The 19,076-nt window shown below is 40.0% G+C and overlaps 1 protein-coding gene across 2 annotated transcripts in view; it reads right to left on the bottom strand.

Annotated features, from left to right (window-relative positions):
* The window catches only part of adgrb2 (adhesion G protein-coupled receptor B2), a 303,815-nt gene that overhangs the window by 125,074 nt on the left and 159,665 nt on the right, over positions 1-19,076 (bottom strand). For both annotated transcript variants that reach the window (XM_088089892.1, XM_042506819.2), the window contains one exon: positions 601-684. In XM_088089892.1, the coding sequence (XP_087946018.1) occupies positions 601-684 (84 nt within the window). The remainder of the gene's footprint in view (positions 1-600; positions 685-19,076) is intronic.

Here is a 19,076-nt window from a genome sequence, read left to right as displayed (position 1 = left end):
AGAAGGAAATCAAATTAATTGCATGTCCGTTAATCGCATTACATCTTCATTAACATGCCGTGAGTCAGGGCTTACGCTCATCACACATGCCTGGAGGAACGGAAGAATGGGGAGAAGTGAGGAGGGAGGGGGGCAGAGGAGAAGGACAAGACAGAGCCAGGGGTTTCCCTTGCGGTAGGGACTCCCTCCACCACACAGTGGGTAACTGTGAATATGTGTCTATGAGCACAAATTAGTATATGACCTATTCTTGTGTGGTCAGAGTAGCCAACATGTAATGTCATGTATGTATAGGGCACATTACTCTGGATATATACATGTGACATCCTTGATATGTTTAATGCATCATAACATGAATAATTCAATTTTCCCTCTCAATCCTATTAATTATGTAAGTTTTTAAAGCCACACACACTTATAAGTTCACACTTTCACATATTCACACGTGAATGAATGAACTATGGTAGCTGGCTGCCCTGGAGTGCAGCCAATGTATAATAATTATTTATAAGGGACTTTTTATTTTTAGTTACGCACACATCCTGTAAATGTCAAGTTGGCTTCATTTGTTCCAGGCTGTAGACACATCACACTACTCACCAGTTTGTGCCTGAAACACACCTGGCTGGTCAGCTGATCGAGGTCTCTGGGTCTTCACCTTCAGATCATCATCATCATATGGGTCTGAAAAAGACAAAAGACAAAAACTTCATTTTAATTTCCCATTTCTTCCTCATATTTATTTGAAATATGACATATGAAATCCAGCGAGAGGCTAAATGTGTAAGGTTATAAAACGTCGTACGCACACATGCACTTGTGCCACAGCATGCAGAAACTTGGTTTTCAAGTTGTAGTAAATAAGTGCTCATCAGCATCCATATCCACTTTGTACATTCAGAGGAGTCAGAAAAAGTACATCTTTTAGTACATCCAAAACACGACTCTGGCAAAATAAAACTACAAACGCCTACATTTCCTTGGCTTGCTCCTTGTAGCTGAATATTTAAAGAACACGCTGATACATTTCAGCACACATCGTGCAGATACAGATAACAGAATGTCAAGTCTGCAGTATAATCTCAGAAAATAAGGAGGAAGTCTATTCTGACTGTCTCATTAGCTTAGAGGCAAAACACGAAATGTCAATAAAAATATACATATTGAAATGCAATGTGAAGTAAGTTAGCAAAGTAAGCAGGATATAAAAAAAAAAGAAGAAGTTTTGGCTGGGTTATGAAACATAAATAATACATGCAGCGACACTGGAGAAAAGCCTGGATCTGATATACATCGAATAAATGTTGAGCATTTGTGGAAACAGAACGATTGCCTAGAGAGAAAGTATGGAGAAAGCGAAATCATGCAACATATCTAAGTCGCTTTTATCTCAATTGGTACAAACATACGGAGGCATGAGCGCAGTCTGTTCTGATCTGTGCAAATGGATTTGTAGGCTTAGTTTCAGCAACACAAGACTTAATCAACTCCCTCGGCAGGGGAAACAATCTTTGATTTAGCAGATCTTTTTTCACTTGGGTACTTCTTGCCCCATGGGATTTTTTGCAGAGGTTGCATTTGTGCCAAGAAGCTGAGACATACGGCATATCTAAGGTACATTATCCACATGGAATGTGATTGTGTGTGTGTGTGTGTGTGTGTGTGTGTGTGTGTGTTTTAGATTACAGAGTGCAAAAGTGATTGACACTAAAATGTCCTTACATTTGCATCTATCAAGGAGTTGGCCTGGGGAAGACTGCAAACGTGAACGCAAAGCAGATCCTCCCATGTTCCAATGAACACACATACTCACAACAAAAGCAAGCAATTTGCTCAAATGCCCAATTCAACTAGCCCTCTTATTTGGCCTTTTACAGAAACAAGTGGGGGCAAAGGACTTTTTTTTTTAAATCCCCCAGCTTGCTCTTTCATTCATAGCAGTACCTAACCCTTCCATTTCCTTGTTTCATGCATTGCTCTCAGCAGAAACACTTATGCTTAAAGGCCAAAGTAAAATATTTTACCACAGGAACATGTAATAATTTTGTTTGTGTGCTATCTAGATAGCATCTGCAGCTGGCTACAGCCACAGGTAAAATAAATATCTAATATGTCCGTGTGTGGGGCTTTTTTGTAGCTTTGCTTCGTGTCAAGATAAACTGAAATTAGCAAATGGTGCAAGAGCACTCTGACAGTATTTTAGAAGGCAATAAAGAGATTTCAATTTTGCCTCATTGCTTAAAAAAGACTGAATACTGTTGCATTTAAAGTGACTATTAAATTGAGAGTAGAGATGCACATGCCAACAGCCCTGGGATTTACTAGTTTTTATCAACCGCACTCAGGTCAGCACACAGTACAAACTCCCACTTGCTTGGCTGCAGATTTTACTGTAATATCTTACACCAGAAAAATTAAACCTTGTGCCAGAATATACTGCTCCAACATATTTGTGGCTTGCATTTCCACAGTCCCTGGCTTGATGCTACACTACACTTTACTATCATCTCCACCACATAACACTACTCATCCTCCTAACCCATCAATATTCATAAAGCAGAAAATGGTACAAACAAAACTTGTGTTCAACTTATGCAAAACGTGAACTTTTAACCTACCGTACTGCTTTTCCTTGAATCTTTTTCCTCTAATTGGCCTGATTGGAGGGATAGTACTATTGCTGATTACTAACACCCCCCCCCCGAAACAGCAATCATCTAACCACTGCTCAGCAACTGTAACTAGGCACAGAGCACCTGTCGAGCTTTAAACATATCTCTATATCTCTGTATGCTAAAGCTACATGCATGAGGCTATATAGTAAGAGCAAAACGGTTTCTTAAATGCACATGAAGGTATGACCAAATCACTTGCTTAACCTACAGCAGGACATGAACATTTAGTATTTTAGCTTTATCAACCATATGCATGTTTGAGACCTCTTTACCGAGTTCTCATTTTAACACATATCATCTTGAAACAATAAAATATCAGCTTGATAGAGTTTTCAAATAACTCAAACAGCTTAAACACCATCAATGACATGAACAAACGCTAGCTTGCAACAGCAGAAACAGTCATTTCAGCCAGTGTAACCTGTGTGATAGTTTCCCTCTCTGCCTTGTGTTATGGGTTGGCGTAATAATGCGACAGAAAGCAGCACTGAGTCTCTGGCTCTTTACTGTGGTACAAACAGAATCCAGAAAATCAGCATGATAGCATCATGATAAACACTTTTTTTTTAACATTTGACAGCTACCATAGCTTAACTTGCTAAATATATATAACCAACAAAAACATTAATCATAAAAATATTTCTATACCCGCGTTACAAACAGAATCCAAACAGGCATCAATGAGCTGTGTGTGTGCAGTGGCGGCGGCTGAGCTCATACCTCCAGATAAGAAACAAAACGGAGACATCAAACCGTGAAAGCGAAACCATTAGTCCAACCGTTAGTGCTAACTTAGCATGCTAGCGTTAGCTCTCTCGTCACGCAACTAAACTCAATAAAACTTAAATTAATGAACACAAAACTTAACAGGACTCTCCTGAGACTAACCGGAAGTTACACAAGACAAGTTACGACGGTTTTGTCACGTTAAAATCATAAATACTAAATTATAAACTTATTTTAGCGGAACTCGGCTTAATGACGACTCACCTCCAGCCATACAGGAAAAGCTTTGACCGGAGCGCGCACGGACGTGCTTACGTCATTACACTGGACGCCGTCAGTCACACGCACAACTCATAGTACACACAGGTAGGAGATTAAAAAAAAAAAAAAAAAACAATCACAGGATCCGACAAAAAAGGGGGGTGATTTGGTGAAATTCACAGTGTTAATATTCATCTGCTACACCAACAAACACAGCTGTTGTGAGTTGAAATAAAAAGCTTGTGTATGTGTGAGATTAAAGATCTACTGTTTAAAGCGGTAATTTTGGCATTATTACCTTTGTAAACTTCATATGTACTGTGCTAATGGATGACAAGACAGGGACTGCCCATTGTTCCTATACAATATTGTTGGTTAGCAACCAAAGGCTAATTCATGCTTTATTTTGCTGCTGGGAAGAAAAAGCAAGGATCAGTTAAAAAAATAAATAAATAAATAAAAAAATAAAAAACTGGCGTTGGTGGCTCAAATGTTGGTGAAAAACTGAAACTAACTGCTGAGAGTGTGATGATATGGGACTTCAAAGCAATTTGTATTTGATTTGAGATAACAGGTTGTTAGACAAATTGGCTTTTGGTCCATTTATCAGATGAATGAGACTTCCAAATTTGTGTCAAAAAGTGTCAATTCCAAGTTCTCTTTATCCTTTTTAAATGCCACCTGCTGTTCATGTCTGCTAACAGGTGCCACCAAGCTAGCAATGCAACACATTTTCTTAGCAAAACATGTGCTGCTAATATCACCCTGCTGATCCACTGAAGAGAGTTTTGTGAGTCTAAGGTCTGACTGCCTACTGAAAGGATTTGTGACTAATGGAAATCAATGACACACAAGTTACCACAAACTTCTACAAGATAACACAAAGTTTCTGAATTTCACTTTTAAACATTTCAGAAAATGTATTGATTTATTTTGAGGAGTGACAGAGGTAGTGCTGGTCCCGATCTGGGAATTTCTGAGTCATTTTCTGGCAGAATCGGGCACACATTAAGCCCAGTGTGTGGGTGTATATTCTGCACTCCTGTGCTTCTGAGACACAGAGGTCAGCGATGCAGGATAGAGCCGTAATGTCTCACATAAACTGACCAGCGAGGACTACTTTTCTCTCTTTATTTCTCCCTCTCGGTCTCTGTTTCACTTTGTTTCCCTCTCCGCTAGGTCTACGACACAGAAGAGGATTTCCATGGACACTGGTGTGGAGTCCAGCTCAATCGAAAGTGAAGATCAATATGGGTAAACCCCTTGAGAGTACTGACCTTTTCAAACCCCACTATATAGTTTAATGTTCTGGACCGCACTTTAATGGACACATCATCGCACACTTGATCAAATCTTCTTGCCCTCTCTCATCCCTACTTTTTTCACCCATTTCTGCTGCTCCTTCATCTCCAGGGGAATCTATTTTCCATCTATAGCTGGCAGTATCACTTCCAATCGTGTGCAGGGTCGATCATCCTGTGATTGGTCAGGAGTAGAGGTGGAGATTTGATATTTTACTTGTAGTAGTGCTGATGCTTTAGTGTCATCTGACAGAAGTATAGGTGAAGTGAAATCGGTTTTAAGGCTGCTTGTGGCTCTTGTTGCCGCGGTGTGTCTTGCATCATTGACCCTCAACGACCCTTGTCGGCTTTTTATCGGCTAATTCAGCATGTTGAATTGGCTCTGAAAGCCGTGGAGCCTGTCAGCGAATTACATCCAATTTCTCTGATTGGCCCTTCAGCTCAGCACATGAGAGGAAAAATGGAAGTGAAAAATGTAAATAAACAGATAAAGTTAAGAGCGAGAGGGGGTTGAAACAAACTTGTTATATGATGGGAGATTATTTTTCTTTTGCCACTAACCTCTGAACAGAATTTTTTCCTCATGGTTTATGTTGTTGTTCACAGCCTATCACTAAACATGCTTTGTTCTTTCAATATTGTGTTGTGTTGCCAATGTGCTAAGTGGTTAACCAGTGTTAGCTGGCTTACTGGCAGTTTTCCGGTTTCCCGTTTTGAATGATGAATACAGCTGACTGCCGTTTGCTGGTACGGAGGGGAATCTCTCATGCAGTTTGCTGTCGATTTGGTGTTTCTGTGCAGCTTTTGTTCGGTCATGAATTGGCAGCGTGAGGCAACACAGCAGGGGGCTTTTGTCATCTCTAGTTCTCAGATGTCAGCTTGGTGTGTCATGGCCTTTAGAATCTTGCCTTGTGAAATGTAAAGATAACCTTTGTTACCGTTACAGCGCATCATCAATATGTATGGGGACATTTGGGCAACTTATCTGAACCTGTCTTTAGATGGTTTAACAAGAACACTCAATGTTGAAAAATAGAGATAAAACCAGAAAAAAAGAGCATCAAACCCTGTAATTATCAACACAGTTCAACTGTCTATTCTGCTCCAGGGGAATAAGATAAGATATGAAAGCATGTGATTGGCCAAGCACGTAGGTTAAATTTTGATACTTTACATATAAGTGAACAATAAAAACTTAGGAATTATTTACTAGCAAACTGACTGCTATAAAAACTAAGCAAGGACCTAGTTCAGTGTTAAAAGCACAACTACTTGTGTTTTTGTTGGCTTAACTGACAGTAAAGCCAACTAACATCTCGTAAAAGTGCAAAGTGCTAATCTGTTAAGTCTTTTAAAGAAATGTCTTATTCTATTTCCCTGTTGCCAAAAGACATTAGTATAAAATAAATTATCTGGTTTATTAGTGAAGTTTATGAAGTACTTTGCAGACTGAGTTCTTGACTAACAGCGTGATGAGATAAATGACTCATACAGTATGAACAGGTCTGCCCTGGGGCTAATGCACATTGGCTAGTCCATGTAATATACAGTACATCTGCTGTATGAAATGTCTGTTGTCAGTGTGCTCTCTCACTACATCCAGGCGCAGTCTCAATCCCTCTTTCTTTCCTTGTAGTTCTCGTACTCATACAACTAAAGTTACATCCAGTAACTGTTACTAATGCAGCAGAAACACTGGGTGCTGCTGCAACTTAATCATAGAGGATTGTGATGTTTAATTCAACTTTAGTGATATCTGCTGCTTTAAATTCAAGACAAAGCTCAGCTCGCTTGTCAGAGCAGCTTCAATCTGCATCAGCAGCTGTGGCGTTGGTAGGCTACATTACACTTGACCTATAACCAATCAGATAGTGCTGTGGGCGGGACATTGAGCAAGGCTGAAGAGGGTCGACAAACAGAAAGAGGCAGCTGAATTGGAGCCAAAGTTGCACATTTTTTGTAATATCAGATTTTAAATAATACAAAATAACTGCAAAATGTACATGTACAATCTATGATTCTGATATTGTGGCAAGCTGGCATAAATATATCAATATATGGGAAATACTGTAGTTGAATTTGGGGAAATGTGCCGAAACAGCATCACAATTCCACCAGATGTCAAAGTTTGTTGGTTATCTGTGGTAACCATTTGATTGTTTCCTTGTTGGAACCCAACTGCTAAGAATAAAGCAATGGTTGTCCAACAGTCCTCATTCAACTCTTTGCTCAAGGCCATCCTCTCTGTCTTCCAGACAAACAAACAGTTGATAAAGTAGCACGTAAAAGGACAGAGCGAGTCCCATTCACAGCTCGCTGAGCGCCATCACTCAGCAGGCAGAAGCATTTGTCTGGCTCCTCAACTAAATGCAAAGAGTGGTGGGACACCTGCGATGAACACACACGAGCATGGTGCATGAACACAGCATTTTGAGCATCTAAATACACACATTAGCGGTGAAACCAAAGCCCAAATATACCTTGATGTGACACAGACACACACTGAGATACACACAAACCTACACAATAGGAAGTAAATATGGCTGATAAATAAACGTCATGCAGTAAAGCGGTTTCAGCCCGTACAAAGCAGCAGGCTGGGGAAGGGGATTGGGGCAGAGCCAGTTAGAGCCACAGGCTCCTTTGTCAGACTGAGCTGGGATTTAAGCCTGCTGGGAAGTCTGTATGTGTGTGTGTGTGTGTGTGTGTGTGTGTGTGTTTCAGGAAAGTGCATATGGTAATATAGTAAAACAGCTGTGTTGAGTACATGGCATGCATGAAAACAATGGCATGTAATTTTTTGATGTTGACTACTGTCAGCTCTTTCAGTGTAGTGTACATGATTAAATGCACACTCTTCTTGACACGCACAATCACACACGCGCACTCACAAACACACACACAGAGCTATTTCTCAGCCGTATATCAAATCTGAGCTTATAGCTCTCTGGCGCTGTCCATTTACTGTGGGGTCCATCTGGGAGAGCCCAAACTGATAGAAGCGCACCATAATGGACTTTTTATAAGCTATTGGACAGACAGACCCACTCCATCTCTCTCTCTCTCTCTCTCTCTCTCTCTCTCTCATACACTCCACTCTCTCCTCTTTCTCACTCAGCAGCAGATATGAAGAGAGAAGTTAAATCAGGTTGGTGCAGGACAGCATTTGTCTGACTATGGTGGCCCCAAGGTCATTGGTGCACCTTCAAAATGGTTTCAGAATCTAGTTTTCTCAGTCCCACAGGCTGGCTGGTTTGTCTCACACCCGCACACACACATACATACCCACATATATATACAGGGATCAACACAAGCCCTGGTATGCCTCTAACTGCCAAATTGGCTTTGTTTCATTTCACTTTCATTTTCAATCTCAAATTGCCCTTTTTCCCCGTTTTTCTTTCTCTTATTAGATATTTTTCAAACCTTCAAACTCCCACACCGCACAGTCATTCGGTCTATCGTTCTGCCCTCCACCCCCTCACCCTCTGTCTTCCACTTCAGCCTTTCTTTCTCTCAGTTCCATAACACGATGAGAATTTCGATAGATTTACAGTCCGGCAGACTCCGCGCAAAGATACGGTGCTACAATCAAAGCGCAATCAATGCAGGGATAGCCGGAACAATTCATTCAAAGCATGGCAAGCAAGATCGCCGTGATGCATTGGCCTGATCAATTACAGACAATTACACTCATGGTTTAGCATGTTTGTGCAGGAACCTCAATATAGTGTGTTTGCAATACACCAGTGCAGCAGTGTTTACAACAGAGCTAGAAGCATGTTAAATGGATCGATGTGAGATTAGCTTCAGCCCCTGGTGAACTTGTTGCAAAGCCAATGTTGATACGCTTTACATCTCCACCTCAGTCTGACACGCAGTTCAAAGGTACCGCAGTTTACTGGGCAACAACTATGTGTCCCGATTTAAACATCTTATCTGTCTGTCAGTCCAGCAGGGAAAAGTGCTCAACGTTGTCTAATTAAATAATGAAACTCCAACAAATGAAAGAATGGTCCACTAAATAGGAGTCTACAGACATGTTAACCCGATTTGTGAGGCTGTACCTGGGCACTGTGGTGCTTTGAGCTAAATGCTAATGTCAGTATGCTAACATGATCACAATGACCATGCTAACATGTTGATATTTTGCATTAGAATTTTACCATGTTCACCATCTTAGTTAAGCATGTTAACATGTGGCAAATGTTAATTAGCAACAAAAACAACTTTAGCTGAAGCTGATGGGAAAGTCAATTCCAATCCCAGTTTTTGGTTATAAACCAGAGTAGTGGCCAAATTAAGCTTTTGACTTGATGATGGGGCTAGATGGAATAGGGATGAAATTGCACCACATTTCATGACTTCCACTCAACAACTATATGGATACTTTTGACCAAAAACAAAGAAACAAAAAAATCAACCTGCTGGTGAAGCTAAATGAAATATCCAAGCACCAGAGTTGAATTGGTCCTATGGCAATTATGACTATGCAAAATTTCCTGGTAATCTATCCAATAGTTGTGTGTCCAACATTTAAGTTAAGAGGCAGTAAAAACAGTAATGATATTAAACTTGGCTCTCATTGTGGTGTCTGAAATGTTCATTTGGCCTAAGGTTGAAAAAATGTTATCTCCCGAAGAGAAGCATTTAATCCTTAACACAGATTTAAGACAAAAGAGCTTAGCTGAACTCTGACAGCGCAGCCTACACTGGTTGTCACATGTCATCGCCCTCTCCCTGCCTTCATCTTGTTCCTGTCTCCTTCCCTCTGATACAAATCTATCACCTTAAAATATCTACCGTACCTGGCGTTTTACCGCTAGGTTTTTCACACAACATAAGTGATATGTATGCACATGACACAGTCACACATACAGATCGATTACTGCTTACATTTGCCTCTGCAGTGGTATGCTGTTGCCATAGCAACACCGTCATGCTGACGCCGTAGAGGAACCGAAGGGGATGCGGGTGGGGGCTTGCAGACGGGTGAAGGGAGGGAGGTGGATTATAAATCAGTGTCCAACCTTGGTCGCCAGTCCTGCATCTTACGGAGAGGTGAATAGAGTCGGCAGACGTTTGCTCTCAACTGTGGTTAGGTCTACCCGCTGTGCTGTTGCTGTGACTCTATATTTCTATTTTTTTCTTTCACCCTGTCTTTTGTCTTTGCTTAGTTGTTTTGTCTCTTTGTTGTTTCTTTTATGCTTTGTTCTTTTGTATTTTTTTCCTTCTTTTTGTAGCCTATTTCTTGATTTATTCCTTATTGAAGTCTTAATTCTTATTTGTTTTTTTAAATTGCTTTTCTTTCATTTTTATTTTTGTCTTTCTTTTTCTTATGACAACTTTTATGCTTGTGATTTTTTCCCCCAAAAGTTTCTGTCTTGAATGCTGATATAACAACAAAAGAAGGTCTTTTGGCTTGTATTTATTGCCTTTGTGTTCAGCATCTACATTAACTGCATCTTATGTATGAGCAAATTTGTTTAACACTGGCCATGTATGTTCTTTTCTGGTAATCATCAAAAAAAGGTGCATCCTGCTGTAAAATAACTGTTCTCAGTCTATGTCTATGGCAGAAAATTAGCCACATCTGCAAACACCATAAACACACACTCAAACACACAAACTGCATTTGCATGGGCACTTAGCTCCCAGGCCAAAGCAACCCAGAGCACAGGTGTTTTTTTATGAAGCACAAGAGAGTGGCATGAGAGGAGTCTAGTATCCAGACTTTTGTAGCAAGGGCAGAAGAAATGATACTTGGGCGCTGACTCTCGCCCTCAGCCTCTCTCCTGAGTATACAAACACTCACACACCACTTACCTCTACTCTTTCAACTACCTTTCATCAGACGGGGTCAGCGCAGCAGGACAGGGGGGCAATCTTAGGGGCCTTGCACGCTCACTGCACACAGAAATGCAGCCCAACACTATTGCTCCCATACACACAAAGTCATTCACAGACATGCTTAGTTTGGCTTGGCAGTAGCGAGGTATTGCTCCAGTCCATATCCACTTTCTGCTGTTATGTTCTTTCTTTTAGGTGAGATGGACGCATGAAGCCATAGATGGAAGCCAAGCCTGTTTAGTTTTAATATCTGCTCAGGTTTATTTTAAACTATTTAGTTACAGTATGTTCTGTTTTGTTCCAGAATGTTTTTTCCTAATCATTAGATATGGCAACCACTCATCTGAGTACAATAGGCCTCCATAATGTAACTGCTAAAGAGTGTTATTTCACTCAATGTCTGTTATTTACAAGGCAAGGCTACGCCTTCAGAACAGCATGTTCTGAAAACCAATATGCCTCAATGCCCTCTGTGTTCCCATTCAGTCACACGAATACACAACCATGGCTTTACGTAAAAAGCATATGCTCGCTTGTACAGACATGCTTATATCCACCCACTCCTGTCTGCAGAGAGTGGCTTCGATGGCTTTTGCAGAAGAATCAAAAAGATCGGTATGTTGGAAACAGAGACTTAAGGAACGAGCAGTTCTTAAGACTGGACTCTACAAAGTCATACCAAAAAAGAAAATGCTTATTGCCATACTGAAAGAACTCACAGTTTCCAATGTGCACCTATGAGAAATTGTATGGCGTCCTTTTGCAAAAGTGAAGCTCTGCATGAGTTGAAGTCGTGCTTACATTAGCTGATTGGCATCAGCTTCCTTCATCCCACACAATCACAGGCTCATTCAGCCATTGGGCTACCAGCTGATGAGTAACATCCAATCACATTACTGCAGATGTACAATGTGGGCATTATGACCTGATACTTCTTACTACTGCTGCAGCTTCTTCCACCACTCCAATCTGCTCCTTACGTGCTACGTTTTTGGTTTATGAAGAGGAGAGAAATTCTTTTCTCATTGGTGCTCTGATTCTTTGGATTCTTTCTACTCAAAGACACAGAGCAAAGACTGTCAAGTCCAACTGCAAACATCTGCAATAAATGGTCAATTCCTTGATATAACTGTCTCTCTCTTTTGGTCTGACAGCTGTCTCCTCTCAAGAGATCAGTATTTGGAATTCCTAACTAAGGGACTTACATGGATCACAGCTAAGATCATTTTAAATTCATGTTGAAAGAATTTGTGAAAATGTCTGGAAAAGTTAAATCACTTGACAGGCATTCTGATGAAGACATTGTTCTTCTGAAAAACATTTGGTTGTTTAAGAAGAGTGATCAGGCATGTAGTTACAAGTGATCAAGTGCCTTTCATTAGGATTTATCAAGTAAATCGAAGTCGTAATATCTTTCTCATAACGGAACTTTTTACTTTGCTATAAGTCTGAAAGCATTTTTCTTGCTTGGGGTGCACCTCGGGGCCTCTCGTGCATTATAATTTGTGATTTGCTCGCTGGGTAAGGTCAAACTTATACTGTGATGTGAAGCATTTATCACAGAGGTCCTTGTTCACAATAACTCTTTTTTTGGCAGAGAGGATTAATATCTGGCTTTAACAAATGTGACTCTGCCAACTTATGTCCCCGGTGTGATAGAAAGAGAAATTTCACAACATGGCTGTACCTGCAGAGGATCTCATTTTGTAAAACTGCAATCGTGACTTTGAGCCCATATAAGCTTTATGTGTGGTAAAATAGAAGTGATGGCTCGAAATGTAGAGATAACACTGACACAACAGCCAGAGGGAAGAAAAACAAAGAGTGACAGCAAAGGGAGACATGGACATGAAAATTCTTGACAGATTCTGGAAACAGGCAGATCAAGGAATATGAACTGAACCTCAATACTTTTTGTTATTGACCTAAACATGTTCATATCAAACCATAGGATGAATGTGCACTTGCCTGTTTGGTTCAGTTCTTTTCCGCTGGTGTGAAAGCTGCCAATCATACTTGAAAAGACACTAAGCATGTATCCAGTGGAAATTCACACGTCACCCGAGTGTCCAAAACTGATGGTAAAGGGGTACCTAAGGCTTTACTGACGAGCTGCCGAATTTAAATAGTTGAGAGTGAGACTGTCTTGGAATAATATAGCAGGGGAAAAGAAAGCAGTTTCTTGACCACTCATGGTTGAAATCAGTCATCAACCATATCTTATAAGTCTTGATTGAAATCGACTTGTAGAAAAAGATGTAGTGAGACTGGGGTTTAGTAGAAAAATGTATATTGTATATTGTTTTGAAATAAGTATTTTACTGCTAGAAAGATCTTTTCACAAAACTAAGCTGTCTATGCTGTAGAAAGACACAAATACATTTAAAACTGATGCTATATAACCAGAGAAAAAGAAAAAGGGCCGTGGCATTCACTTTTGCTGGAGTGGTAGAAATTATACAACTACCACAATGCACTGCACCACAGCAGACCAATAAACACTTTCCCTGCTAGGTGCCGTAACATGAACTTGTCATTTGACACAATGGGGGACTGGCTAGTGACCAACAATCTTGTATTACAGTTAAATGGTAAGCCAAAATATGTTTCTTAAAATACTGAATATTGAAATCTTGGTTTGTATTTGATCAGTGCTGCTTAGTTTTGCTTCCTGATCTAAATTTCTCAGCCTTCATTTTCACTTGGCAGAAGACAGAAAGGCGTTCACTTCCTATTCACAAACTCTAGCTATTACAGATAAACGGGGCACCTAAATATATTTTTTAAAACAATTTAAGCAAAATTGGCAGTGCAGTAATATTATCTTTGTTTGTAGTCCATCAGCACTGCCTTTTTTAATGTTAGATCAGAGCTGGGTCTGAGTTTGAGAGATAGACAGAGAATGAGAAAGAGAGAGAAAGGTTTCTCTCTTTATGCACTTCTATACTGTTTGGTCCATAGTGATAGCATGGGTGATGGGCAATCTGAAACTGCAGACGTACAGCCTGTAGTTTGAGCAACAGCCCAAGAGTCAGCAAAACTTTCTAATTGCACATTTTTTTGTTGAGACGGATGGATGTTTAACACAGTTCACTTACACATACTACCCAACTTGTTATGATACAAAGCTGGTTAAATATCAGTGAAGTATCCCTTCATGTTAAGTTTAGAGGGAAAATATTATTTTAGTATCAAAATTAGTACAAAAAAGAGTATTTGCACTGCTATTAAAAAGCCACGCTCCCCCATCTTCTCTTTGTCCTGAACCCATATTATCAACCTCTCCCACTCTCTCCCTGTCTCTCTTTCTGTGTGTAAAAACACGCAGGAGGAAGAAGTATGGCCTTGACCTATAGTAAAATACTTCTTTACTCCTCAGTGTGCAGTAGTTCACACATAGCAAAGACAATGAAACACACACACACACACACACACACACACACACATATATATATGGCCTGCGGCGAGAACAATGTTCCCCTTTACAGGGCTCAAGGACTGCCAGGGTCTCATCACTTCTTGAGATGAGGCCTCTCAGCTCGTTCCTTCCTTTTCCCGCTCGGCTACAAAATGTTCCGGGCAATTTAATCCAAGGAGAGAAAAGGTGTTGTGCAGAACGAGCGCCTGGATAAATAGCTGAGAGCAGTCGGGTCACGAGGCTAATCGAGAGAGCTACGCAGAGTGGAGGGAGCTCCATGCTAAAGAGTTAATTTCAGCCATGGAGGTCAGCGAGGCTAACCAGAGTTGTGCATTTATCCCAAGGAGAAATGCTGTGTAATACTTACCAGCTACTAGGTTGCAGTGGGAATTTTAGCACCTCTAATTTTGAGACCACCACGCTTAGTTAAATGATCCTGCCGTGAATCATCAAAATAAGACTGTCCTAGATTTCTGCATGGTTACTGGAGCCAAAGCAAAGTGTGTGTGGGTGTCTGCGAGTACACATGTGCATGTGTTTTGAGTGTGTATTAGTGACTGTGTGCATGCCTCTCCGTGTGAAAGATAACACTCCACAAGACATAACATGAAGCATCTATTCTCTAGAGAAATCTTAGTGAGATGTGATTAAAATAAAATAAAATAAATGTTATAACAACATTTTCTCATAAGTTTGCTGGCCTGTGTCCTCCTTTGCCTTCACTGGTATCAATTTATGTGCTTGTTTTCACTTTTACTAAAGTGAGGAGAACAAACTTGTTCAATTAATTTTTTTAACCATCTGCCATTATGAGAGCACTGTTTTGTTTTGCTTTCCTCTTTTTAGTCCTAAAGTGATAATTTAACAGAAAAAAACAAAATTAACATAAAATCAAAGTGTAATGTGAAAATGTTGCTATACTGCCAATCCCGCTGAGAATCAGTATCTTAGTCTGCAGCATTTGTTGGCTCATTGGCAAATGGGCAGCTGCTTAGAGCATACAAGCTCACAGAGTTCTGCATCTTTTCTAACTGTGCTAACTGGACAGTGGAAGTAGCAAATGAGCGCTTGCTTAGGAAAGTCAAAAGGGTAGCAAGACAATGAGACGCAGGAGTTAACAGGACAAAGATAAAGAGGAATTTTTGCTGTGGAATGTTGATGCTGCTCTGTCTCTGCTGAATGAAGCAACACATTTTTGCAGCTGACAAATTAATGGTACCACCCTAGTAATGTCAAAATATGATGAAGTTTCTGGACGGCACGGTAGTGTAGTGGTTAGGAATGTCGCCTCACAGAAAGAGGGTTTGGACCTGGGGTGGGGGGGCTTTTCTGTGAGGAGTTTGCATGTTCTCCCCGTGTCAGCGTGGGTTATCTCCGGGATCTTCGGCTTCCTACCACATTCAAGAGACATGAAAGTCAGGTTAATAGGTGACACCAAATTGCCCATAGGTGTGAATGAGTGTGTATGCATGTGTCAGCCTCGTGATACCCCACGACAATATAGAGATATATATAGATATATATATATATATATATATATATATATATATATATATATAAATCAATATCCGTTAAATTCAAGCCCTCACAGAACAAGTTGCACAATGCTGAGGGATGAGGGGGGGGTCTGGTTTTTGAGGCAACTTTCAGGAGCTGGCACACCAAGTTTTATGTTAACAACCCAGAGCTAAAGGGGGCAGGAAGGGGAGAGAAACCATAGCAATGGAGCAGCAGCTAAGAGTATGGCGCAATATTGTAAGAAGCATTCAAGAAAAGTCAACATATATGTATGAAAAGTTTTTAAAAGGGAGATGCAGAAAGCTCACCTGCAGGCATACGTCATGAGCACAAGTCGACAGTGTTTGTGTAATACTCTCACTGCCAGAGAGGGGAGACAAAAATTCCACACTCCATCTTTCATTTTGTTTAGATTATTCACATTTATGTCGCAGCAACAACAAGGAAAATAATGTAGCCCCTTCAGTTTTGACACTACATAATTTAACACATAACATATAGCACAAATTAGGTCTACTGTTAATGTTTTGGTGGACACTTTGAAACAAAGTGCCTTACAACATACAGTAACATTTTTAGAATTCAGTGTTCCAGTGGGAACAAGACTCGTAGCATTCCACTACAGCATCCTACTGAGGTACAGTACAGGATCAAAACATTGATAGTTTTTTCCTTTTCTCCAGTATGCCTTGAGGTACTGTAAGACATTTTCAGCATGTCCCAGTGGATGGTAAACCCCTAACCCCTGCAGTGTGAGAGTCATCCACGACTCACTGAGTTGCATTTGCTGTGTGGAATACAAACCGTGAGCTATTTTTTTTCCTGTTGGAATAGATTTCTTCCCCCACCATTCATTTTTACATACATACATACATTTTAAAATCTGTACATTACGTAACAGAAATTGAATTACTTCCTTGCGGTTGCATGCCTCCATGCACCAGTCAAGTTGCAGTTACAGTTTTCATCTATCTCTGTGAAAATATGGATGCTTCACACACATCTTACCCCCGACAGCATAGAAGATCCACACAATCAGTAGAGTGTTAAGGTGGACATCCAGTTTTGGCTTAAAACTGCAAAAAAGTGTCATCACCAATGATTGCCTTGAACACTGTCTATCACTCTGTTTTTATTCTGATGGACTGTTATATATTGTGTTGTTTTATGTGCTGTAATGTTCAGATCTATTGTATTTTATGTATTGTGTTGTTTTATGTAGTGAAATGTTTATATCGATGGATTTTTATGTGTTGTCCTGTTTTGGGTAGTGTTGGCTGATTGCTGTTTAGTGTGTTTTTGTTTTTTTTTACCTGCTCCGGGACATGACTTGACTTTTAATTGTGTGCTGTCCCTTTAAAAATAAACAATAAATTAAATTAAATGAATTATTTACCCTTCTGTGAATGAGTTATGACGCGATTGCTAGAAAACTGCTTTTGCAAAATATTATGATGTCACAGTGAAGTTGACCTCTGAAGTTTTGGATATGTAATGTCATCACGCCATTATTTTATCCTATTAGACATCCGTGGGAAATCCTGCCATGATTATTGTATTAATTCTTGAGTTATAGCCAAAAACATAATTTGCGAGGTCACGGTTACCTTGACCACCAAATTCTATTTAGCTCATTCGTGAGTCCAAGTGGACTTTGCGCCACATTTGAAGAAATTCATTGAAGGTCTTCTTGAGGTATTGTTTTCATGAGAATGAGAGTGAATCAAAGTCACACTGACCTTGACCTTTAACCTGTGACAACCAAAGTTGAATCAATTCATCCTTGACTCAACATGGACATTTGTGCCAAATAAAAAAAAAAATCCCTCATGGTCTTCTTGAGATATCACAGTTACGAGAATGAGACAGAAAAGGACACGGGGACCTTGACCTCTGACCACCATTATCTAATCAGTTCACTGTCACGTCCAAGTAGACATTTGTGCGCAAAATTTTAAGAAATTCCCTCAAGACCTTTGCTTGTTCCCCTACCTTAAATTGAGTCTTGTCATTTTGAAGTTCTTGTATCAGCCTTATTGTATTAAGTATTTTTATATATGTCAATGACTCTTAAAATGAATCATACGGGCCTCAGTGTCTCTGGTGCTAGAAATAGATGCCATGATTGTACAGTAGTTTTCATTCTAGGGCAAAAGCTATGAATTGGGTATAACTCTGAGACAAGATTACTGAGGCCCGTGTTTTTTAAGCAAGATTAAGCATATTTTTTGAACACTTCTATCATTACATAGCAATGAATGAAATCCACTATCTACCTTTCCACTTCCCCTTTCCCTTCTCTGACCTCAAATAAAACAAGAATAAACCTTCAGCCATCACACTCCTGTCCCTTCTAGGCATAAATGTGCTTTCTCAAACACAGTATCTCTGACACTATCAGTCACTCTTGCACCTACACATCCAGTACTTTCTGTTGCCACCATGGCTTTCTCAGTTTCGTGACTCTTGCTGGGTTGTGGCCCCTCGTCAATTCCCTTGACCTTCTCTTTTGCATCTTGACTCTGTCACGTCTATCACTCTCTGCCTCCCCTGTCATTCCCTCAGCAGTCATGACTTGAAATGAAAGTAGAAATATAAGGTGCCATTGCGTGAAATGATCACTTCCTCTGCCCTTTCCTCACCTCCTTCATCTCTGCCTCCACTTGCCTTTCTGTGTCCTACTTCCAAAAGCTGCAATGCCAAAATGTTGTCACAAGTCTATATATTATACTAGGTTGGCACATGGCACAAATACAAGCATAGTCTTGCATGTATTTTTTATTTGGCAAGATCAAAGTGGAGCGGCACTGAGTGATATCACAGTGAATTCCTAAACTATGATTCTTCTTTTTTTTTTTGAGTTTTAAGACAAATCAAAGCACATCGTGAGCCATTTGAAACCCTTTCAACTTTGAAAAGAAATATGGCTTTAGTGAAATTTGTGTGAAGAAAGTCTTGATTTTCTTTCTGAAGGACAAAGTAGCAAAATGCCAGAGAACATAATAACTAATTTATGAGAGAAAGGCATACAACGTACAACTCTGACACAGTACTCAGTATGTGCAGTTGGCCCCAAAATGAACTTTGCCTCATAGTCCGCAATCTAAAGATTCCAGAGATGGAGCATCAGTTTTAGAAATAGATGTGATCACACACATAACAATGAGGGCAAAGCCCACGGCAAATGTATGTTGCTAATGCTCAATTTTCAACAAAAATAAATGCCTCAACACAACATACTGGAGCCTTTTCATGTCAAACTAGTAATTACAGTTTCAGAAAAGGATGGTGAGCTAATGTGTTTAATGCATATTTTATATCATTTAA

Source organism: Plectropomus leopardus, chromosome 17 (genome assembly GCF_026936395.1).
Source record: "Plectropomus leopardus strain MGB_pleo_1.0 chromosome 17, ASM2693639v1, whole genome shotgun sequence".
Classification (NCBI taxonomy): domain Eukaryota; kingdom Metazoa; phylum Chordata; class Actinopteri; order Perciformes; family Serranidae; genus Plectropomus; species Plectropomus leopardus.
Note: the sequence above shows the minus strand (reverse complement) of the source record. Positions and strands in the feature narration are given on the sequence as shown.